This window comes from Ammodytes marinus (assembly GCF_949987685.1).
Source record: "Ammodytes marinus genome assembly, chromosome: 5".
Lineage (NCBI taxonomy): Eukaryota > Metazoa > Chordata > Actinopteri > Uranoscopiformes > Ammodytidae > Ammodytes > Ammodytes marinus.
In genome coordinates, this window is record NC_137234.1 from 26,831,358 (window position 1) to 26,856,415 (window position 25,058).

At 41.0% G+C, this 25,058-nt stretch overlaps 1 protein-coding gene across 1 annotated transcript in view; it reads right to left on the reverse strand.

The window, feature by feature from the left end:
* The window catches only part of necab2 (N-terminal EF-hand calcium binding protein 2), a gene marked incomplete at both ends in the record, with an annotated part of 122,981 nt that overhangs the window by 36,316 nt on the left and 61,607 nt on the right, over positions 1–25,058 (reverse strand). The window contains 4 exons of the mRNA XM_080028149.1: positions 1,636–1,692; positions 8,369–8,448; positions 22,678–22,802; positions 23,377–23,513. Of these exons, the coding sequence (XP_079884275.1) occupies positions 1,636–1,692; positions 8,369–8,448; positions 22,678–22,802; positions 23,377–23,513 (399 nt within the window). The remainder of the gene's footprint in view (positions 1–1,635; positions 1,693–8,368; positions 8,449–22,677; positions 22,803–23,376; positions 23,514–25,058) is intronic.

The window sequence follows — 25,058 nt, forward strand, 5'->3', positions numbered from 1 at the left end:
TAGGTGATTTTTAAACTGGTCTCCTGCAGTCCGAAGTGGAAGGTCTGATTCCTAACTCCATGGAGACACCTGATCCTTATGGATTTCACTAATCGAGGGATGTTTTTACCCACACTCTTTTACAAATATGTTGACTATTACATGGATTGCCATGATATTTTAATTCCTCTAATGCCAATGTGGTTGACATTTTAGATTTTTTTGAAGTAAAATACCTTTACAAATATTGGATGGAAATATTGGACATTTGGGACAGACACAGGTTCCACTCCTGTAACGCCATGCATCAATGTTGTCACTGTGAGCATGCTGATTAGAGCGTTTAGCTCAAAGTACTGCTGTCAGTCCTGCCTCAAAGAGCTGCTAGCTCGGCTGCAGACTTTTCATCCTTCTTTCCCTTGACAATGGAGGCATTATTTTACAGTTTGTTTTTACCCTATGCGTGATGTTCTCTTCATTCCAGCCTTCATTCGAAAGCCCATGGTAAATTCTGCCTTGACTCCAGTGCTATAAACTAAATTATTGATTATCATTGTGGAGTACAGATCACAGTTAAATACGATGAATTAATGATATGCACGCTACAAATAGCCACATCCGAGAGTAACTGACGTTTGTGCTCCGCCCTTTGTTAGAGAATGAGGTTCTGCACTTCTTTGCCTTCCATTGACAGGTCTTATGAGCGGTGATATGCAAACTTGTGATTTACATGCGTATCTTGATCCCTTTATGGCTAACCGTGGGAGTGAAAATTAGGCTTGAGTACAGGTGCTCAGTTCCACAATGGCACAATCATGTAGAAGACTACACCACTATATCGCTCTCCAATATATTTGACTTACAACTCTGAGTTTTTTTTTAAGTGGAGGTACTTTTTTGTATTACAGTCTTTCATGGAAATGTGACACATGTAAAAATCTTTATCTTTCTAAGATATACTGCAGATTGCTTACGGCTTCTTGCAGACATTCCCGACCTGCAAGACAGATTCTGCTCTTTATTGCTCACTGCAGGTATGCGATAGCACTCTTGGGTGCACTAATATCTGAAAATGGCTTTAAATAGCTGAGCTACTGTAAGAGTTTCCTGATTTATGATTATATCTAACACAGCTAAGTCAGAAGAAGAGGATGCCCGCACTGTGCTTGTGGCTATTCACATGAATCACTGATGGTTGCCACAGAAAATCTCACACCCCTTTAATATGCAGTATTTTTCTAGGACAACTGAAAGATGTCTGAATTTTCTCTCGGGTGTTAGATATTATAAGATAGTGTGTGACGCTAATACATCTTCCAGATAATACTCAGGCTCAATAAATTATTCAGGTCTGGGCAAAAAAGAAACAAAGAACAGAACAAGCACGTTTCCTGGGAAATAATTCAAAAAGATCAGCACCCTTGGGTCATGCACTGAGACCTTGATTCCTTTTGGCTGACGCCGGGCTGTGGAGAAGTGCTGTCCGTCCCGTGTTAATTACATCACAAAGTCATTGCTTGGCCTTGTGAACACTAAGCCTGAGGTGCTGCTGCGGTGGTTGCTGGCCTTTTCTTGTAAGGCAGCAGTAAATATTGCTGTGTGTGTGTGGTGCATGGTATAACCAAACAACACTAATTGGTTTCAGTGTCTACTTACTGCGCTAGGAGTGCCATCTGTGTCTGTTAGCCTCTGGTGCAGATCCAACCAGACCGTCTGCAAAGGAGAAGCACAAACAACAACAACAGCACCGACGTGTCAATCAACAAGACCAATGACAGCAGCTACAACAACAACAACAACAACAACATTAGCCACTCACGAGATGTGGACACACAGCACAACTGGGCGTGAAAGCACGACGCGTTGTCTTTGGAAGATGGAAATAAAGGAATTTGGGGAGGAGGTGGATGCATGCCAATTAAGAGAAGCCCAAAAATGACACAGCATGGACTTAAATTAGCATGAAAACACAAGGACACATAAAGGCCAAATCTAGCTGAACATCATAGATAGAAGCTCTAGATATGGTGCCATGCCGTAATTCCGTCGCCTCATTGTTCCGACGTCTCAATGTTCCGAAATGTTTCCCATTAGATCGACATGCCACTATTCCGACGGTTCAATGTTACGAAAATGGAACGCGTTGGTCTGAAGTGCCGTTTGTCTGATTATTCAAAAAGGAGGAGCATTAGACCGACGGTCCTATATTCCGACTATATACACAATCCCTGGAGTTTCTAACTTTCTCTCTCTCCTCTCTCACTCTCTCTCTTTCTCTCTCTCTTTCTCTCACACTAAGCACCGACATACAACCTTAAGGCCTTCATCTGCATCTCACGTTCACAATGCATATTGTAGAGAAACGTGAAAATAACGCTCATTTTGACACAGTGTTTCAGCACCATGGACAGCGAACGGAGGTAAACACACACACACACACACACACACACACCGTCAATAGGCTATGTAGACGGTATAAGGTATAGCCTATGACTAAATCAATACCAGCGAAATTAAAGCACACTTGCAAACACGGTTAAACAACACATATAGTCTTGGCCCACACACAGCTACTAAATATAAAAGTTTGATTTGTTTTTAACTCACCATTTGACTTTACTTATTTACGAGTAAAGTATTAATCCCCTGCACTTCATTTCACCTGCTTCTTTTATATCCAGGCAGACACACCTGAGACATGCTGCTATCAATGGTGGATTTGAAACCACCACATTATACACTTTATCATGATATAACAGCAGCAGCTTTTGCCATTTACATAATTGGGGCATATGGTGAAAAAAAGCCACAGGACACAGTTTTTTTTTAAACAAAGTTTTCAGAGGAGCACTTGAATGTTGCATTTGCCGTCGCACGTCTCGCCCCGGCCTTCCTCATAAAGTAGCCTAACTGGTGTCACGAAACTCCGAGACCAACCCAACAAAACGGATAACGAAACAAATTTGTGATTATTGAACCAAAAACAAAAGTCGATGTAGTGCTAAGTTACAGCAGTGCACTTCGTCAAGCCAGACTATTGCTGTGGGCTTGAACTGTCTCATGAGGTGAATTTATGAAGCGGATTATGGATTATTACTTTCCTCGTAAAGAAGTAAAGTCAGTCATTGGTGAGTTAAAAACAAATCCAATGTTTATATTTAGTAGCTGTGTGTGGGCCTGGGTTGTTTTACTGTGTTTGCAGTGTGCTTTACTAGCCTAAATAATTTCACTGGTATTGATTTATTCAAATTTATACTGTCTACATAGCTTATTGTGTGTGTGTGTGTGTGTGTGTGTGTGTGTGCGTGCGCGCATGCTGACCTCCGCTCTCTGTCCATGGTGCTGAAGCACCGTTTCTCTACAATATGCATTGTGAACGTTAGATGGAGGCCGATATTTTGGTGCTTATCGGAGAGAGGAGAGAAAGAGAGAGAGAGTGAGAGAGTGAGAGAGGAGAGAGTGAGAGAGGAGAGGGGAGAGAGAGAAAGTTAGAAACTCCAGGGATTGTGAATATGGTCGAAATATAGGACCGTCGGTCTAATGCTCCTCCTTTTTGAATAATCTGACAAACGGCACTTCGGACCAACGCGTTACGTTTTCGCAACATTGAATCGTGGGAAATGGGAAATATTTCGGAACATTGAGACGTCGGAACAATGAGGCGTCGGAATTACGGGCAGGCCCGCTAGATTTATCGTGCAAACATGGGTGTGTGTAGCTTGCAATGTCATCATCAATGGCTCAACTAAGCTTAACTAAGCCCCAACCCCATGATAAATGTTGCTATGCATGTGAAGCATCCCGGCATATTGTTTCAAATGAAATGACCACTTCGGTTTCGGATATACTGTGTGATAATCTCTAGCTAGCTGGTGTAAGCGAATTTTAGCGCTAAAACTCAGTGGAGTTTTTCATATAGGCTACTCTAAAACAAAAGGCCTGTAAAAGGGTCTTAATGCATTCTGAATGTGATGGACAAATGCATTAAGGCTGAACAACTGTGGCTAAAGCAACATGTGTCGGGCAAAATGTTAGCATCTTCATCATCAGTTAGACAATGCAAAAGACATGGAGAAAAAGGGGACTCATTTAGCCCTAGCCCTGGCATTACTATACAGTATTTTAAATAACAATCACTTAATGTATTCAAAGAGTTTTTTTTTTATACGAACATAAGCCTTACATTGTCAACTATTCAGTTACCAAAATGTGTATAGGCCAGAGCCGCTACTCAACACTTTTGATATGCTTACATAATCATCAGTAAATGATCCAGTCCTAAACAGGTATCACCACACATAATAACAGTTAGGTAATGACGGCCCTTGCCTTTGAAAAGCTAGCGTGCGAGACATTCTAGTGTTTACAATTGATGGTCCAGGTTTTTGAAAAGGCTTAAAGAGAAACCATCCTCCAAGCTTTCAACATGAGTAGTTTGGATCCCACTCAATGCCTACTCTTCTGGAGAGGGGTTAAGCCAATTGCCAATTATTCAACACATGAGTTAGAAAAAGACACAATTAAAAGTGAAGTTCAACTAAACTCATCAAACAAGACATTAGTACAGCCAGGTGGGTAATTGTACACTGTGTCTGTGTGTGAAGCTAATGGGACATTGATTTCTACTTTTCTCCCCCACTGTCAAAGCCTGTTATAGTTATATAACTGTGTTCTAATAAATCACAGCAAGGCGCAGCAAAGCGTCTGTCGCCAAGGTGACTGATCACTGTTGCCACTGTGGATGGAAAAGTGCCTTGCTTCACCTGCATTGTATCGGAGACATTTACCGAACACAGCAGGGGAAGTCTAGGCAATGGGCTCTGGCACAGTGGGCAGGTGACACACACACACACACACACACACACACACACACACACACACACACACACACACACACACACACACACACACACACACACACACACACACACACACACACACACACACACACACACACACACACACACACACACACACACACACACACACACACACACACACACACACACACACTGTAAAAGCTACAGGAAACATACTGTGTTCTTGTATGAATAATTTGGACACAGTCTGGTCACAGCTGGACTGAGATTCTATTTGCTTTTAGTAGTTCAATGTATAAAAGAATATAGAGGCGGCAAAGATTCTGAGTTTACCCATTTGACATTTCTCAAGGGGCTCTTTGTCCTGTCAAACACAGCTATAACTTATGAAACATCCATGCTGTTTGCTGTAAACTTCGTTCCGGTAACTGTAAGACACCCAAGATGTTTGGCTTCAAACAGATATGCAACGTCCTTGTTTATCCCAAGGTCAAACGTACATGAATAACACTGCAAGACTGAGAATAAACTCTCTAAAATGACTTCCTACGATGATATTTAGCACCTGCATCCTGTTAAGGCATCTTCTGTGATTTCACACACACACAAAATGTAACAACGCACACACATTTTGGGAATATAAGCTTGTGTTCTTCTGTTCATTCTCTGCTCAATCATGTAACCATTTGTGATGCATATTGATCCCTTGATCTGACTTTGAAACTGCCTGGCTCAGATGTCTTTATTGAAACTCTTGGGTTTTAATAAATTTGCTATTTGAATTTCACTGGCAGTTTCCTTTTTTTGTTGTTGTTGTTTTTAACCTGCCACACAGTTCTCTTTACCCAAATGCAGATCACCCACAAATGCAACCAAGACACTTCTTAAACTATTTCATGAACATTTAAAAGTTAATTTAAAGTTTAAGATAAGGACAATATACGTTATGAGAGCTGCCATTACAGGACAGCACAGTTGCAGTGACCAAAGGCAGTAGTATGTTCTTGTGTTGAAGGACTAGAAGAGAGCTAAACATAATAGGGAAAGAGACACAGCACTGTCAATGCGCTATATACCTTAAAGCCATATACTGTCTGGACTTCTGAAATGTAATCCGACAGAAAGTTTCTTAAAAGGGTCATTTTTCGGGCGATTTCTTCCATCACAAACTATACGTTGTCTTTTCACCAATGTGGAAATGCAGCAACTTTGCAAATCATCTAAATTTAGGTTGGGCGCTATCATGGCTTTAAAATAAGCTCTATGGTGCTACTTTATTTTTTCGTCTTGGAAGGAACATAATCTGCATTTCTCTTGATCTGGATTTGCTTAGCGGAATGGTGCTGCGCTGGAATAAAGAAAAAAATGTGACTGAATTGGTAGTTCTGTGTGTGACTATTTCTTGGCCCGAAAGTTGTGTTATTTTGAAGTCTTGTCGTCCCAGCAAAGAAAAGGTCTGGCACATAAACCCTCCCTAACACCACGGCTTCTTTTTTGCTAGCTGTTTATCCCTTCTTCCCGTCATGCTAAGCTAAGCTAACTGCTGCCATGGAGTTTCGAACTTTGCGAGAGTTTTGGGTGTTGTGCTGCCTTTTGAATCTTGAACCTCGTTCAAGTGAAACTTTTCGAATGATGTGGTTGTCAAATAGTTTTTCATCTTACAAAATTACCCAATTCAACTACTCTCTATATTAAAATATACTACGTAGGATTGTAATTTATTTCTGAGTACCTATTAAACACAAAGTAGGCACACACACACACACCTCCCCCCTTCCTTTCCCATCTTTTTACCTTGTACCATCTGTCCTTTTATGGGTAGCCAGAAGGAAGGCTATCGTAATTACGTCAAATAATTACACTGTAATAATTACACTACATTTTAATCTTTCATTCTACTTTTATTCATTCCAACTTCTTTGTTATTTATTGATACTCTCCTACATTTGTTTGCTGGTACAATGGGGCAAAATAACGGATACATTAAAGCAACATTATTGTAATTTTTACTTTCCCCTTTTTTTGCCAAAGTCAAGCCCAAATCAATTGCTGGCTACTTATACACAGACAAAGAAACCAATAAATAAATCTTTCCAAAGGAGCCCTTGTCTTCATTCCCTTTCTGAACAGGTAAAAAAACGACCTGACTGTGTTTAGTCATCCGTGAGAAAGCACACAGTCTTGGATTAGAGTAATGGGCTCTCAGGGAGGACCTCAGAGTCACAGTCCTTTTTCAATCATTTCTTTTCAAATGGAAGTCAATGGACTGAATGAACCATCTCTAGTTAAACCTTTTGTTGAGAAGTGCATTAAAATAGCACCTGGGGGTCACGGGATAAAAGCTTGACTAAATATTGAGGCACAGCTCTATTCACACAGACAGGTATTCTGCTATATAAAAGCCTCTCAGTTATTTATTCTTCTCTCTTCCCACATCATGCCTCCCTCCCCCCTCGTGGTACAATCCCTGCGTTCCATATCACATACTTTTTCTTTTAACTACACTGCATACTAAAGTACAGAAGAGTTTTAGGGCCACAGGAGACAAAAACAATCAAGTAAGGAAGTTTTTTTTTCATTATGTCGAGAAATGTCAAGGATAAAGACGAATACTCCAAAATACTATTGGAGTTACTTGGGCATGTATGTATTTTCAGCATACTACAATTGACGTGCATGTATTGCGACATCCTAAATCTTTTTCTGGCATACTAAACAGTAGGGAAGTATGGGTATTGGAACGCAGGGTATATGTTGGTGCCAGACTACACGATATCAGCACGCTATAGAGTCCGATTCGGGATTCGTAGGGTGTCATGTCGTATCGGGAACAACAGAGGGTTTCAATGGATTATTTTCTGTTGTGTAGTATGACATAGTGGACAACAACCGATGGCCCATCCAGGACAGGTCTAGCATGTGAGATTTATTGTTTAGCTCGCACCACGGCTAGCGTTGCTTCAATAGGAACACAGCCGACAGCGCTCTGCCTGAAGAGATGAGGCCAAGCGCTAAATATGCCAAGAGAAATAGGAGGGAAGTTGCCGGTGCCGCTCGCATGAGTGTTTCTCTTTTCTTTTTTTCTTTGTATTGTCAGAGCACAAGGCAGCCACACACTGTGAACGTCTAATCTAACACAGTGACTATCGTAACAGACAGAAAATGTGTGTAGTCCCATGGGCGCATACGCTTTTTCTGTTCTAGTGGCTCGCTCTCCGAAAGATATGCGTACTAATACACACTTGATATGGTAGTGAGGTATACAGCAGCAGGAGAGTGTATTTGGGATTGACTTTGAATAAACCTCATGTGTTCATGGTAAAAAAGACACGAAAAGGAAAGGAATTTGACACATATGAGTCTTATTATTTCCAATCTTCAGAGTTAGGCATGTAGTAGTTATGGAAATCCTTCATGGAATGAATGTAAGTCAATGCAATATTTTCCATCAATGACCAAAACAGGTTTGTGTGTGTGTGTGTGTGTGTGTGTGTGTGTGTGTGTGTGTGTGTGTGTGTGCGCGCGCCTGTGTGTGCCTGTGTGTGTGTGCCTGCGGGTGTATTCTTTACCTTGTTCTCCAGTCGTCCAATCAGTTCAGCCAGGCGGTTTATCTGAGACTCCAGACCTTCTTTCCTCACCTCCACTGCACCTACAACACACACAAAGACACACAGTCTAAGTGCACTAATCGAAGGGAGTACGAATAATAATGAGTGCACTTGCTCCACTTGTGTCCAGGTCATGATTAGATGTGATGCAAATGGAATACTTTTATTCAAATGCCTTTTATACATATTGAAATTAAATGTCCTAAGGGCCCTGATGGTTCTACAGTAACGGCCTTTTGCAATATGTATGTTCTTCACAAGCTGCCAGCAGGGTTGTCTTTTTCTTGTTTTAATTCAGTTTCATAACGGGAGACGGGGAAATCTTTCTGCACAGCCTAAATCATTTTCATTCAGTTATAATATATACAACATTTAAAAAAATACATAATGCGACCTTTAGCTGTCACATTTTAATCAAATCAATTACTGATCCTAAATAAGGTAGGGGCCTTTTAGACCAAGTCATTTAATCTTGATTAGTAATAATAAGGTTGACAAGCTGCAGATGATGAGTGTAGTACAAACACAGCTAGACTGAGCAGATACTTCACAGTGCAAGAGCCATTCTACCACATAATACCATACAATCTCAGATCAACTTTCTCTTTTCATTTCATTTGTTTCATTCTGAATAGTTTATGGAAAGAGAGCTCGCTTCAAAGAGGCTGTTTAATAGGTAGTTATATCTGATTCTGCGGCGGGAACTTGATCAGTTAAAAGAGTAGAAAGGGACGGATGGGAAAGGCAGCTGCTTTGAGGTGCTCTGCTCTATTGGCTCTTGTTTCACTGTGATATTTAGATACCCAACCGCACTGGGCATTACGTAATTAGCACTAGAGTCTTTAAGCAATATGTGTTAGAAAATGTTAACTTTTTTAGAAAGACAGCCTCCCATGGGTGGTAGAACAGCATCGCCATCATTTATATTGATGTGTTTTTAATATCTCATTACCATGTTCCCATAAACCTGATGCCCCTTGTTGTGAAGAAGATGCTGCTACATATTCCCTCCCTGCATGATACTCTGTATCTGTTTTTGCCTTCCTCCTATTTTCTGTCATTCAATTCTCGCTTACTTATTTGTAGCACTTATACTGAGTATTTCATACCACAATTAAAAGCCTCTATCACACAAAGTTTCCTGCATACTGCCTTTGGAATTCCCGACACCACTATTGATGTTCACTTTTCACACATGCAGGTAGCTGGATGTCCAGTTGGGGACAGTGAACACGCCTAGTAGTGTCTACGCCGCCAAAGTCAACAGGAGGAAGAAGAAGGACGATCAAGGCCGGTTATACGCTCATTATACACGGCAGCTGACAGTCAATCTCATCCTCTGTGCCGAAACAGGGGCTTCCTAGTTTCGCCCTTTGTCCAATTTCCAGCCATCATTGAAGAATGAAGCTTAACAAACACAATAGAGTTGGTTTTTGGGTGTGGTTTCAAGGCGCTGCTGCTGCTTTTCGTCACACGGAAGTGCCACTCCTGGTAATGTTCCGGCTTTTATTCAAACTCCAGCTTTTCTCTGCAGGTTCCTGGTAACGATCTGCCGGAAAATCAATAATGGCTTTCATTCACACATGACCCCCTTCCCGGGAAAATGCAGAAACATTACTGGGAACGGCTGCATGTGTGAATGAGTCTTAAGGCCAGGACACACCGGCCCGATAATCGCCGTCGGAGAGTCTGTAGGGGGCGGGGACACAAATCTGTTTGGTGTGTGCCGTGACGTCGGTCGTCGTAGATGTTGTCGGGCTTCTTTTGAGCCGGCGGGCAGTCTTTCAGTTGGAGCAATTTGATTGGTGGAGGGCTAGCGAATCAGTGACGCCCGGAAGTGAGGCGGGTAGCACAAACAGCAAACAACAGTTAGCCATTGTTTTAATGTGTTTGTTTGTTTCGTTCAGCGAGTACTCACATGCATCAACCCTTGTTGACTGCTCGACACCATGCTCGACACTCTCTGCTAAAAATGGTGCTCTTTATGGTCCATAAATATAAATCTGTCTTTGCTGATGACAGTTTCTTATTCGTGTGAGAATCTTTTTTTTAATATGACAATTTTGTTACCCCTTTCTTCTGCCCGATGATTCTCTCTCCTTCCTTCCTCCCTGTATTCTTCCTTTCCTCCACTCTCTCCCTTGGTGCCATCCTTTGTCCCTCCCCTGATGCTAATTGGAGAGCTGGCTTCCCACTCTTCATTAAAAGCTTTAACGGCCAGTCAATTAGAAGCTACCTCCCTCAGCCTCAAACACACACACACACACACACACACACACACACACACACACACACACACACACACACACACACACACACACACACACACACACACACACACACACACACACACACACACACACACACACACACACACACACACACACACACACACACACACACACACACACACACACACACACACACACACACACACACACACACACACACGCACACACACACACACACACACCCTTTGTACACACACTCATCCCCTAAAGCAAAGTTTGTAATCATGGAGACAGCTGGAGCCCAGTGGTCATTTTCGAAAGGGACATAGAAAATAATTGTCCAAGCCAATTATAGAAGAGTGTCACTAATCACAGCATTTGAATCAAGCAGCAAGGTGCGGAGAAGCTTTTTCTCCTCAATTAAACCTGATTGGAGTTATTCCACTTTCACCTAATTTAACTTTCCATTAAATGTGTTGACATGAATGATGACAGAAGTGTCCACCATCATTATGCTGTCTCTGAATGAGGCGACTGAGGTTCACAAATGTTTGTTCGCCTCTGTTTGTCTTTCATCGGACATCCCCTGCGTTCCAAATCACATACTCTTTCTTTTTACTACACTACATACTAAAGTACAGAAAAGTATTAGGGCCACAGAAAAGAAAAGAAAATCAGATAAGGAAGATTTGTTTTTCATTATGTCGAGAAATGCCAAGAATAAAGACGAATACTCAAATGCTATTGGAGGTCATGGGGCAACTATGTATTTTCAGCATACTACAATTGACATGCATGTATTCGGACATCCTAAATCTTTTTCTGGCATACAAAATAGTAGAGAAGTATGGGGATTGGAACACTTCTTCAGAATTTAAAGAAAAGTGATATTATGATTTTTTTTTAACAGACTGAAAGTACAAGCAATGCTAGAAAATAACTGTCATAATATGTATCACGCGATTGACTTGAAATGCCAAAATGAAAAGAGCTGGAAGGTGTGTGCTGCATGTCAAAAAGTCAACAGGGATATGTCGGCATGGTGTATTGGTTTGCGTTATGTCTAAGTCTAGTATTATCAGATACTAGAGTTTGCACCCTGTCGCTAAACTGTTCATTTCTTTTTTCCATTTTAGGAACATCGGCAAGTTAGAACATTTCTGACCATTTCCTCTGCAAGCTTTTATCAAAGGTCACTTAGGTTACTACACTTCTCCCTTTACCACATTACCTACAGTATATCTATCAGAACAAATGGAGTCTTAAAAGGGATCACAGCAGCCCTCTAATTGCAACAATGACCCACAATAGTGCAGTTTTGTTTCATATTATGTGAGATCATCATTATCTTATTGGAATGAACTACCAGCTACTGCTTTGCCTAATTTTACAAACATCTGTCTCAGCAGATGGACAAACATATGGGTTTGCTTCTCCATCACAATCCCACAATATCAGGGACAGCTGGGCGTCCACACACAGATGCACTTGATACACACGTGTAATTAAAGACTCCTGGATATAAAGAAATTATTAAATATTCAAGTTCAGATTTATCCACAATCCGATGCGGTGGGCATGAGGCTGTAGTAAGGGTGACACTACATTTGATGATTTTTGATCTGTTTTAATGTAAGCTGCAAGCGATAGCATTACCTGCTAAATAGCTTATATATATATAGGCCTACCTACAGGAGAACTGAGCATCACATGCAACACCAGGAAGCACACCATTAACTAACTAACATCAACACTTGGTTGCTGAATATGCCGCAAACACATCGTTACCAAATATGCAATGCCAGGCTGCAGAGCTTATCAAGCGTATAGCAACCGTAACCAAGCAGGGCAGGGCTTTACTAAATTAGGTCTCACGGGGAAAATGAAACGTACCTATGTCAAAGAACCCAACAGGGAGGCCACACATGTTTTTAAAGTTTATAAACATGCGAACCCACAATTAAAACCGCTACATTAAAGTGGCATACACCATCAGGAGAAGTCCACTGAAGCTTTGCACGATAGCAACATCATAGCATTGGTTGCCAACTTAAAGGTGCAGTGTGTAAAATGACATCATCAAGTGGTACAATTCTACAGTAGATCACAACAGTTTGTCTCTATGGTTCCCGTTCAGAGAAGCAACGGAAGGCCTTCAAGAACATTCCAACTGGTAGTTCTGATGGACACAGTGTGGCCAACTGTTCCATTCTGTGCTTCTATAGAACTGATGACATTCCAACTATGACGCTTCCAACATGGAGGCGCCCAGGCCTGGGCCCCACGTATGGAGATATATGGAGATACAAGAGACCATTTCTAAGGGAAAAAAAACATTTCTAAACCTTTTTTTTTAGCTATAATGCACTAAATTAAACATACTTATGGATATTATAATTATATTCTACCAAGTCTGCTATGAAAAAAATCCCAAAATTCTACACACTGCAGGTTTAAAGGTGGTCAAGGATATTCTTAGCTTCCTTAATCTCGTTCCCCCGTCTTTCAATTTTCCTCGCTAATTATTTTCACAATAGTCTCCCACTCACTGCTTTGTCTTGCTCTACTTCTATCTCTCTCTCTTTCGCTCTCTCTCTCTGTCTCTGTCTCTCTCTGTCTTTTTCTCTCTCTCTCTCTGTCTGTCTTTCTGCAGTTCACAGTTCAGGCACACACCTCTTTATGTTATCATGATATAAAGGGGTCGCGGTGACTTCATTTGTGTGTATGTAGCCATAGGTGTGTAGGAAAACAATACGGGCAGAGGAGAATGTAGAAATGACTCCGCAGGGCCTCATACATCTTGGAGTTGGGTTCAGGTAAGGACAAGGATAGAAAGGAGAGGGCGTTAATCAATTGACTTGTCCCTACTTAGGACAAAGCACAGTTGACATCAAGGTCCTCAGCTGTCAGAGCTGCTTTACAGCCTCAAAGCACAAAACAAGAGAGGTGTGTGGAGGTAGGGGAGAGAATGGTAAGGCACATATAATGGTGAGATCCATCTCTGTTTTATTTATAAACCGTTGTAGCCTGCAACACACTGCAATGCCTTTGTGGGCACTTATAAGGACATTTTTTTAAGTGTACAGCTATAATTATTTGATGTATTTGTCCAACAATTATAACTTATCTGTGTACTTTATAAATGTATAATCAGACAATGAATGATTAATAATACAATATAACACAGTAGGACGCATGCAACACTACTTCCTATTTCACACGACTAGATCACAGAAGGTTATTTTATCAATCATATGTTAATTCTGTATTTATTTATTTTGCATAAGGTTAGTATATATATATATATTATTGTACATTTTCTTCATTCCTTGTGACAACATAAGCAAACTCCATCATTTGATGCATGCTTTAAGTTGCAATTAAAAGGTCCAGAGAAATCTAGAAAGTTGACTTTCACTTTTTTTTCCTTCACCATTTCCGAGACCAAAGAACTAAAAGCACCATACGTTTTAAACCCGACTGTCAATGTGTAAACTGTTAATAAATGCTCAAGCTATAAGACCTTTCAAGTGTGCAATAACATATCATTAAATATGATTAACACAATCAATGTAACAATCAATAGTTTATACCTTTATACACCAGTTGTGTAATCTTGTCTTCTAATAATTGTTAAGTCTGTAAATTAATTAACATTACATAGCAGTTAGCCAGACTGCTTTAATGCAAACATTTCATTTGTACCCAGACATAAACCAGACCACAGCGGTTGAGTTCAATATTACTAAAATGTCTTTGTTGGAACATGGAGGCTGTACAATGGAACTGGAATACGCCCCCATTTTGAATTCCCAAATCAGCTAGCAAATGCTGCAATCAAGCCATGCTTTGTCCTCCAAAAAAACAGCTATACAATCCAGCAACTCTAACTGACTGTTGATGTGCTGACAAACAAAGCTGATGAGCTGCCACATGCTTATGTTAAAGTGAGATGAGTACAGATCGACATGACTTTCCTTAGATGTTTTACTGCACGGTGGAAATATATATATATATAGCTAGTTTGGGATGATATTGACCTGTCCCACCTCTAGAACCCCTCAACCATCTGGCAGGATTTTCCTACGTGCTGTTACTGTCTAAAAGCAAGGGGCACTGAACTTAATCTGGAACCCAGTGGTGCGCGGGATGAAATTGGCAACTCTGAGATTTGAGAGTGTCTGTATCAAGAGTCGAACAGAGGGTGACGGCGGTCTTAAGACAATCCAACATGGAAGAGCCTCGCACACACACACACACACACACACACACACACACACACACACACACACACACACACACACACACACACACACACACACACACACACACACACACACACACACACACACACACACACACACACACACACACACACACACACACACTCACACACACACACTTACTTGTAATCCTCTATGATCTCAAGCCTGTATCTGCAGTACGTATAGCTCAGTTGCCCCTTTCTGACATGACGTAAACTCAAATATGCCAGCAGCACCTGACCCTGACAGGCGACAGATGTTCAGACTCTGATAGAGGAAGAACTATAAATCCTGTCAGTTGGAGCTGTCATTCTCTGTACCAGTCACACAACATGAATCAATTTTTATTTTCCCTCTGCAGCAGTTGAACTGAAGCATGGAACGGTTTCCATTGCTGCAGATCAGACTAGTGTGCATTTACCTGACAAAAAAAACATTGTTGAATGTAATTCATGTTACAACCTGTCATTCTAACTGCATTTTGATGCCTTAGAGCAGAGAAAAGAGAACATGGAAAGCGTGTGTGTGTGCGTGTGTGTGCGTGTGTGTGTGTGTGTGTGTGTGTGTGTGTGTGTGTGTGTGCGTGCGCGTGTGCGTGTGTGTGTGTGTTGAAAATAAGCAGCAGCAATAATTGAGTAAAGAATGAAATCTGTGGAGGTATAGATGCATGATCTGTGTACAATATGGACTGTATAATTGGATGGAGTTGTGAGAAGAGAGCCTCATGCTATTGAAGGTCTTCGTCATTCTCCTGCCTTCAATTGTTTTTCCTTCAGATGATCGAAGATGTATCTCATTTATTTATCCCGGAACTAAACATAAAAGGCACTTTGGATGTTGCTATGAAGTTTCACTTTCAATGAGCAATAAAACGCATTCAAAACTCAGTCAAAATGTAGAGAGCTTTTGCTTTAAGTGCAGACTCCCTTCATTAATTAAGGACACTCAAATGGTTTACCAAAGAAGCGTTTTAATCATCAAAAATAATACTAAGGTTTAAAGGCTTTATCATTGATCTCAGATGATCATAAATGCTCTGTTTTTATTTGTATTTTTTTCTGCTGTAGTTTGGTTAATGTTCAAGTTATCCAAGGTCATTGTGTAGAATTATTTGATCTTTTCTCAGGGTGCACTTGATTTGCATGAAGAACAGTGTTAATATAGAAGACCAGTTATGTTTATTTTGACCGCGTCATATGTGTGTCATATACAGCATTAAAATACTCTATTACCCAGCATTACTGAATGTAAAGGCCCCGAGGCAAATTGTTATTTATGATACTGAGCTATAGAAAAGAAAATTGACTTGACTTCACATTATTACTGTGGTCAGGGTCATGGGGTCACATGTCCTGGGGTGATTCATTTTGAAGGAAATATCACTGAACTGAAAAAAAAACATATCTCTCATGTTGCCCAAGGACAGGTTGATCAATAATCTAGCAGCAAAAACACCATTGAGCTATAGGCCTACAGCCATTTAGGGACTAACTATAGTGTTGTCATAAAGAATGTCCAGTATTTCCTGTGTAATAGTGTTATAGGGGCGGTAGTGGGGAGGGAGGTCGCCTCTGGAGTGTAGGGTCAAAGGTTCGATCCCCCGCTTACCTGCCACATGTGGAAGTGACCATTGACCCCAAATTGCTCCCGATAGTTAGCTTGCACCCTGCGTGGTAGCTGCTGCTATTGGTGTGTGATTGGGTGAATGTGTACATAACAATGTAAAGCGCTTTGAGTCTGTTAAAAAACTGGGAAAAGCGCCATATAAGTGGAGTCCATTTACCATTATATACTCCTACAACAACGTGGCTTTAGAACAGTGGTTCTCAAAATGCGGCCCGCGGGCCAATGGCGGCCCGCAGAAACATATCTTATATATATATATTTTTTTTTTAAATTGAAACGCACGGAGGGGATGCGTCCCCGTAACAGTAAAAACAGTACAGAGGTCGAAACACTTAAATATCCCTCCTATTTGTTTACATTCATTCCCCAATTATTAATAATAACACCCCTAGAGTGGACCGTACCATCTTAAACTTGCCGACCTTCGGCTGGCCTCTGCCTCTCGTTGCAGACGGCTGGTCAGCCTCCCACAGTGCAGCAGGCAGTGTAGTGGTCCCTATTGTTAGATAGTGAGCTTGTTAAGCCCAATACGATGCACTTTCTCACCTTCAAGGTGAATTAGATTAGGTCAAGTGTCTAAGGATGGATGCTAACATTATCTGGTTTCTAACTCTTTTGCCTAAAGTTTAGCTAACAAGCTAATGTTAGCTAGCTGCTGATAGCCATGGAACTATCTGCCTAGTTGACTGCTGATAGCCCACCCAAGTGTTTGAACCTCACATTTTTCTGGGGGACTACACTACCCCCAGACCCCCGCTTTTAATGTGTCCCCCCCAATGTTGAAATGAAACCTAACCCTTCATTAATTAATTAAAATGTGTTAATTACACATTACTGGATGCGGACCAATACATGTAAACTGTAAAGACGCAACCTGGCCATTGAAATTATTTCAGTTTTAAAAGAAAAATTCATTCGGCGGCCCTCGGTCCAATGTTGGGTTCCTAAATTGGCCCTCAGCTATCAAAAGTTTGAGAACCCCTGCTTTAGAAAAACACCAGGCGTTTATCTCACTTCTCTCTGTCGATTCAACGAATAGTTTGACATTAAGTACAGATGTCTGTAGAGTGCAACTGAAGCTTTAGCCATACCTAGGAGGCAAAACCCCTTTTTTTTAAAAACAGACATGGAGCGTTGTAAAAGGTTGTTCACCAGAAATTATATCCAGGACCTTCCAGGATCCCAACCTGGGTGGACAACCTGGTCAACAAGCTGCTGGAAAGCTACAGCGGGCCGATAGAGCAAATCAGAACCACTGTTTAAGTGAATGGGGGTGAATGGGGATGGGCTAACAGGGAATTTTTTAAACGTATAGATATCATTATGAAACTTTGCAAGTTGATTACTCGACATTAAAACAACAACTTTTTGTTTTACAGTATTTTCCAAAAAGTTGGAATAAATATGAAAAATCATCAATATCTTACTAATGATGCGTAAATTTGCATATCTGCAAAGCCCCAAATCTAGATGTTGGACAAAAGCAGAGTCAATTTGTTTTTAAATTTTTAAAACAAAACAAGTGTCCAACTGCCTGAAGCTTTTCCTAATCACAGTTCAAATTTGATCAATAACCCATAGAAAATGAATTTTTTACACAATTTTTTCCAAGGGAATGTCTAGCCGTTTCCTAAAATACCAGCTGGAGACTCCAAAAGGACACTTTTGGTCCATGGCACATGAAATGTAACTGTGTAAAAAATGTATTTTCTATGGGTTATTGATCAAATTTGAACTGTGATTAGGAAAGGCTTCAGGCAGTTGGACACTTGTTTTGTTTTCAAAATTTTAAAACAAATTGACTTTGTTTTCTTCCAACATCTAGATTTTGGGGCTTTGTAGATATGCAAATGTACGCATCATTAGTAAGATATTGATGATTTTTCATATTTATTGAAACATTTTGGAAAATACTGTAATACAAAAAGTTTTTGTTTTAATGTCAGTAATCAACTGGCAAAGTTTCATAATAATATCTATAAGTTCAAAAAATTCCCCACTAGCCCATCCCCATTCACCCCCATTCACTTAAACAGTGGTTCTGATTTGCTATGTCGGCCCACTGTAGCTTACCAGCAGCTTGTTGACAAGGTTGTCCACCCAGGTTGTGATCGTGGAAGGTCCTAGATGTCATTTTTGGTGAACAACCTTTTACAACGCTCCATGTCCATAAAATCACTTTGCCCCCTGGGTACCACTGTGTCAATTTAGCTAAGCTTATAGCGCAAAGACTAGAAAAGGTTTTTTAGGCTTTGCTCTGTCCAAATTTATACAAATCTGCCAACCAACATCATTAAAACTCACTCATTCTAATTCTAAGTGTTCATGCTAAGCTAAGATAACTAGCTGGTGTTTTGCTTCAGTAGCTTACAGAGATCAAAGCGGTATTTAAATCTCCTCATCTACCTCTGTGCACGAAAGCACGTCATTTTTTAGAAAATGTCTAATTATTCCAGAGTGCCACGAGGGACCACCACCGAAAGAAAATAACTCCAAGAATGTGATTAAAGAATATGGCTGTGCAGTGCAACACTTTGATATTCCTAGTAAGACTTGCACTGTTTAGGGCAAACAGAAGCACAGTTATGTCTACTGAAAAACAATCTTTATTTCCCTGTGTTTACATGCTAGTTCTCCTGTTTATTTCTATCAGTGTGAGTGGGACGAATCAGGGTGCTGCAAGGTATCAGGCAAAAATACGGCACAGTGTGTATAATGTACGACGATGTATTTTAAGGAGACGTAGAATAAAGATTAAACTGGCAATGGGCTGTCCCAAACCAAGGCAGTGGGAGAATAAAAACACACAGTGTGTGTGCGTTTGTGTGTGTGTGTGTGTGTGTGTGTGTGTGTGTGTGTGTGTGTGTGTGTGTGTGTGTGTTTGAGTGTGTGCATGCGTGCACGTGTGTGTGTTTGAGTGACACGCCAATGAAACAAAACGATTTACAGAAGCTGAAATAACTGTTAGCAACACTTTCCTCACTTAACTGCATCAGCGAGGCCATGAATCCCCAAACCCTGCCAAGGCAACTGACTTTTGTGTACCTAATTTGGGTTTTATGTACAAGTCTGTGCTAAAATGTGTCGAGTCAAAGTACACTATACTGGCCTTGGTATACGATCTGTATGTCGTAACTGGGAGCATTTCTGCTTTATGTAGGACACGTTGGGGTTTCACATGCCACAGATGTAGTGCAGTGGTATCATAGATAGTATATAAAAAGGAGTGTTATGCGCATATGTTGAACAATTAGATGATTTTTAACACAGAAGATCAATCTCTGCTTGGCCGATCACTCAACAGAAACATAATAGCCTTGATATAGAGCTCTGTTGTTTTGTGCCTGTTGGCTCCACAGCATTCAGTCAGATGCAATCAAACAAACACCAGCAGCTGTTCCATTAACAAGTGGACGTTTTTGAGATGTTTTACTGATTTAGGGTTTGTTGATGTGATGTTGGTAATGCAGCGCCTAAGACATTATTTTGCCAAATTGCATGTCATTCAGGTTAGCAGAATCACTACCACATTCAATTTGTAAAATGATTGCAAATGCTCAAGATTCAGAAAACAGTACTGTGCAGTAAATTGCTGTAGGCACCAACCCATTTCGGGGGTTGTTGGTTTCTAGTGAAAATGAAAAAAAGGGCATCGTGTGTAAGGGCAATGTTTTTGTATGTTATGAACTACAGTATATGCAATAAATCATGCATGCTTTAAAAATGTCTTGCCTTTAGCAAAGCATACTGTAATGTTCGTGTGTCTACTGGAACCTCAGAAAGAACGCATCAGCAAGATGTTTCAAGACATTGGTTGGCGACTTGAATAAAGAGTCATTAATGTTCCAATTCCCTGATGGACTCAATGATAAGGCAAAGCTGTAGAAGCATGACATAAATGTGCAATGAGTAACCTATCCATATTATTGGATATATAAGTATTATATTCGTATTACACTACTGTAGGTGAGAAACTGCATTGGGCATTCCAAAGAGAGAGAAAAGTGATTGCATTTCTCTCACTAAATGCTAAGATAGGAATTGAATGTCTCAAAACACTGAAGACGGTTTTCATGAAATGGAGCATTAGATCATAGATCATATCAAATGCTTTTATAGTATTATAAGGGAGGGAAGTGGTGGAAAAGGAACATTGCCAGTAACAGTATAAGTAATATAAAAAAAGTCAGTTATTGCTATTTAAATGCAGTAAAATTGGTACTGAATTGAGATGGATGCATTGGCCCCGCTGGATGAATGTTTCCACCCCTGAAGCAAAGAATCAGCAGTCATGACATTATGTGAAAGATTAAAAGTATGTTGTTTCATGCACAGAAAAGGTCACTGTTCCATACCACATACATACTGAACAAATCCCTTCTACATTCAAGCATCCATGGCCACACCAACAGGCAGACGTCTCATATACTGCCACAGCCATCTACAATGCATCAAGAAAATGTTATCTGCGAGGGCCTCAAACATGTTTCAAGTCTCTGAAGTTAGATGCTAACAGGGTACTGATACGAAAGGAAACCAATAAATGGTGTATTTAAAAACATGTATTTAATTAAGAAACAGCTTTGTTGAGTCTACACTTAGATGTTCAACTGTAATCATAACCAAGTCATAAATAATAGTTTTCAAATTGACAACTAGATATTTAAGAAATGTAACAGAGCCCTATTTAAAGCGATACCCGGAGGAGTATCAGCTATAGAGCAATATTTTAGCAAGGTTGTTCCTCATGTTGTTAGTATCCTGAATGCTCTAGAGGACGAGCACTTGGACGCTGGGTTTTCACACTGTCAAGGAGCGTAGCAGCAATGCACCAACGAAGGCAGTTAAGAAGAGGACTGCTAGCTACTGTAGTAAACTTAAAGTTTAAAAATGTATTTCAAAAGACCAATTGGATTTTGCAAATGTTTTTTCAAGGAAGGAAATGCATTCAACTGGTCTGTCAAGGACACAGTGCATTTTGGGGAAAAACGCAACTTTGTTTTACATAAAACACTCAACTATGTGTATTACTGTGTACAAAAACATATTGGACACTGCTATACAAATAGAAATTTGATGCATTCTGTCCTTCCAACTGTCATGCCCAGGGGCGAAATGACCCTGTGACACGCCAGAGCTGAACACCTTTAACTTGCAGCTGTCGATAAGAGCAGCTGAGCAGAGGTTGTTTCTGTTTATGCTCTGTCGTCTGTGGCTTTCCTCTTTCCCTGAACCTCCACTCAACTGTATGTGTTCAATGTCCCACTCTTCTTCTCCCGTCAAGTTTGTGTTGTTGTGTTGCCACTGATCCCTTCAGTGAGCAATTAGTTTGAGTGGGTGGAGGATAAAGAAGAGAGGGAGGAAGAGTGTTATACAAAGAGAGAGAGAGAGAGAGAGAGAGAGAGAGAGAGGGAGAGAGAGAGAGAGAGAGAGAGAGAGAGAGAGGGGGGGGGGGGGTGCCACTGTATGTAGCTGCAGCTGCTTAGGAGTATCAGAAAAATGCAGAACTCCATAGCAGATTTTGAGTGGTAAATGCTGACTGGACCCATATGGCAACTTACAGGACTGGCTGGCTGACTTGGCTTTTAGCACTCAGAGATATATATTATCTAACTCTGTTTGCCACCTCAGCCTTCTTTACTTTTCTTGTCCCCTCAACTTGGTCTTCCTCTCTCTGCCTTCAGCTTGCCTCGCTCCTGACTTTGACTTCTTCCAACTCTATCTCCTCCTTTCCTCCGCCTGTTTATCTGTGCTGCCCTGTTCACTGCTGTGGAAGCTGCATCAGAACCTGTGCATGGTGGCTGATTGAGGTGCTCTACATTGGAGAATAAATCACGTATGGATGAGTGTGTGTGTGTGTGTGTGTGTGTGTGTGTGTGTGTGTGTGTGCTTGTGCCCATGAAAAACTGCTTAGTGGCAGTCGGGAGTTTTATTTATGCCCAACCAGAGTGATGTCCCCCCTCACTAAAGGAACTGGCAATGAAGCTAATCACACAAGACCATGACGGATGGCCTTCCAACCGTACTGTATATCCAGAGCAGGGGCAGAGTGTGTGTGTGTGTGTGTGTGTGTGTGTGTGTGTGTGTGTGTGTGTGTGTGTGTGTGTGTGTGTGTGTGTGTGTGTGTGTGTGTGTGTGTGCTTGTCACCTGAGGCAGTATTGATGGTCCTGACAGCCTCCTTGGCACTGACTCTGTTGTTAGGGGGGTAGTCGGGGACAGCGTTTTCGTTGCGCTTCTCCGACATCCGTGGACTCGCCTTGACAGGTAGATTACTGATGAAGACGAGTGGACAGATAGAGGAGGAGAGAGAAGGGTTGAGGCAAAAAAGACAATTGCATGACGATAAAAGTTGTGTTGTATTGTGGATGGGGAGAAGTAAAGGTAACAAGAGAGTGGAAAAAAAAATCAATATATTTAGACCATTGGAATAGGAAAGATCCATAGGGGTTGACAAAGAGAAACAAGGGAGCGATAGAGGGTGATGCAAGTGGGTCACACAAGATGAGAATATTGTGTGTGTGTGTGTGTGTGTGTGTGTGTGTGTGTGTGTGTGTGTGTGTGTGTGTGTGTGTGTGTGTGTGTGTGTGTGTGTGTGTGTGTGTGTGTGTGTGTGTGTGTGTGTGTGTGTGTGTGAGAGAGAGAGGGGTAGAAAGAGGTTTAAACCAGAAAAGACTTGAACACAGTGTGTGTGACCACTGACATTCAGAGTTTTACACAGAATGCGATGATACCTATATTCACCCACTCACACAACACTACACAACGCACGCACGCACGCATGCGCGCACACACACACACACACACACACACACACACACACACACACACACACAGTTTCAGGCTCACCGTGATTGGCAGTGCTGTTCGTCAATGGCGTCCACGGCGCTCTCCACAGAGCTCAGGAGAGACTGGATCTGATTGGCCGATTCCTTCAGCAGGAAACGGGTCACAAACTGCTCCACGTTGGTTCCTCTCTCATAAACCTTTGGGAAACAATAGGAGAGAAAAAAAAAGTATGATTGATTACAGTAAGTCATCTATAAAACCAAAGCAAACTAAAAGCAAGTCATTCCTTCAACAGTTTTAATACTAAAATAGCCTCAAACAGTGTGCGGGGGAGTTTCATTTTTTAACATTTTTTTTTTTTTAAAGTTAAGGTTATTTTCGTTTATCTTGTCTTCACACAAGTTACAGCCAAGCACCCCAGTTTTTCTCACTCTGCTCTTTTCACTCCTCCGAATAGATTTTTCAGTTCAAAATATCCCTTCATTCCTTGCATCCATTTGACGGTTGAGGGGATTTTCAAGGTGGACAGGCGTGCCAAAATAACAAGTAAAGAATAGACCAGCACGCCTTTTTTCACCCCCTTTCTCCATCTATTGCTCTCCTCTTCCAACTCACCCCCCTAGATACACTTCAAGGACTTTTTGGCTGAGATTTTCTTCAGGGCCATTGCAAACCTTAAAAGCCCTTTTAGCAAGAGCTTAAAGCCTGGCCCCGGGGGGGGGGTGGGGGAGAACAGAGAGTGATGTTATGTGTGGGGTTCAGTGCATACGGTTTAAGGAGACTGAATTGTTTGTTCACCTTCTTGTATTAAACACAACACCAACAGCAACAAAGCGCCTGGAAATCAATTTAGCCTTCTAAGCCTTCAGTTTGTCAGCATCAGTCACTACTCCAAAACAATACTTATTCATTTAGACAAAGCGTGCGCTGTTAGCTCACGCACTTATCGATCCAGAGGTAATCAATTCTCACACAAGTGCTACCATGAACACCTCAATCTACAGAGAAAGAGAATTTATTCAGTAACACTTTACAATAAGGTAGACACAGTTGGAGTAAATACTACATAGCATTACCCACAAAATATTTAATTTTTTTTATTTTTAGGAACTACAACATAGATATGCATTACCTACTACATTGGTTTTTTTTTTAGTAACTACTACATAGATATGAAAAAACTTAGTAGGTAATGCATATTGTAGTGGTAAAAGCACAATGATACGTTTGTAAAGCAATAGGTTTTTATTTCAATCAATAGCAAGAAACTCCGCGGAGTGGTCACTAGTTCCAACACAGGTAAGTATGTTACAAGGAGTGACAACCTTTCCTTAAATCGTCACATATTTAAGGAACATTTACTCCCCGGGGGGGGGGGGGGGGGGGGGGGGGGGGGCGTCTAACCGTGGGTTTGGAGGAGAGACAGGCTGAGAGGCAGACAGTTCTAATATACATACATTGTTATTGTAAAACATGGGAGGGGTCGGGTTGGGAGACAGACAGGTTGAGATATACATTCATATTATAATCGTGGGTATAGTCAGGCTGGCTAATCTCCCTCCACAATATCTATATAGTAGTTACTAGAAATTTAAAATAAACCTATGTAGCAGGTAATGCATATCTACTGTATATACGTACACTGTAAGAAATTTCCCTGTAAAAAAACATTAATCACCTGGCAGCAGGGTTGCCATTTTCTTACTGTTAAATTAACATTATATGACTGTCAATAAAATTGA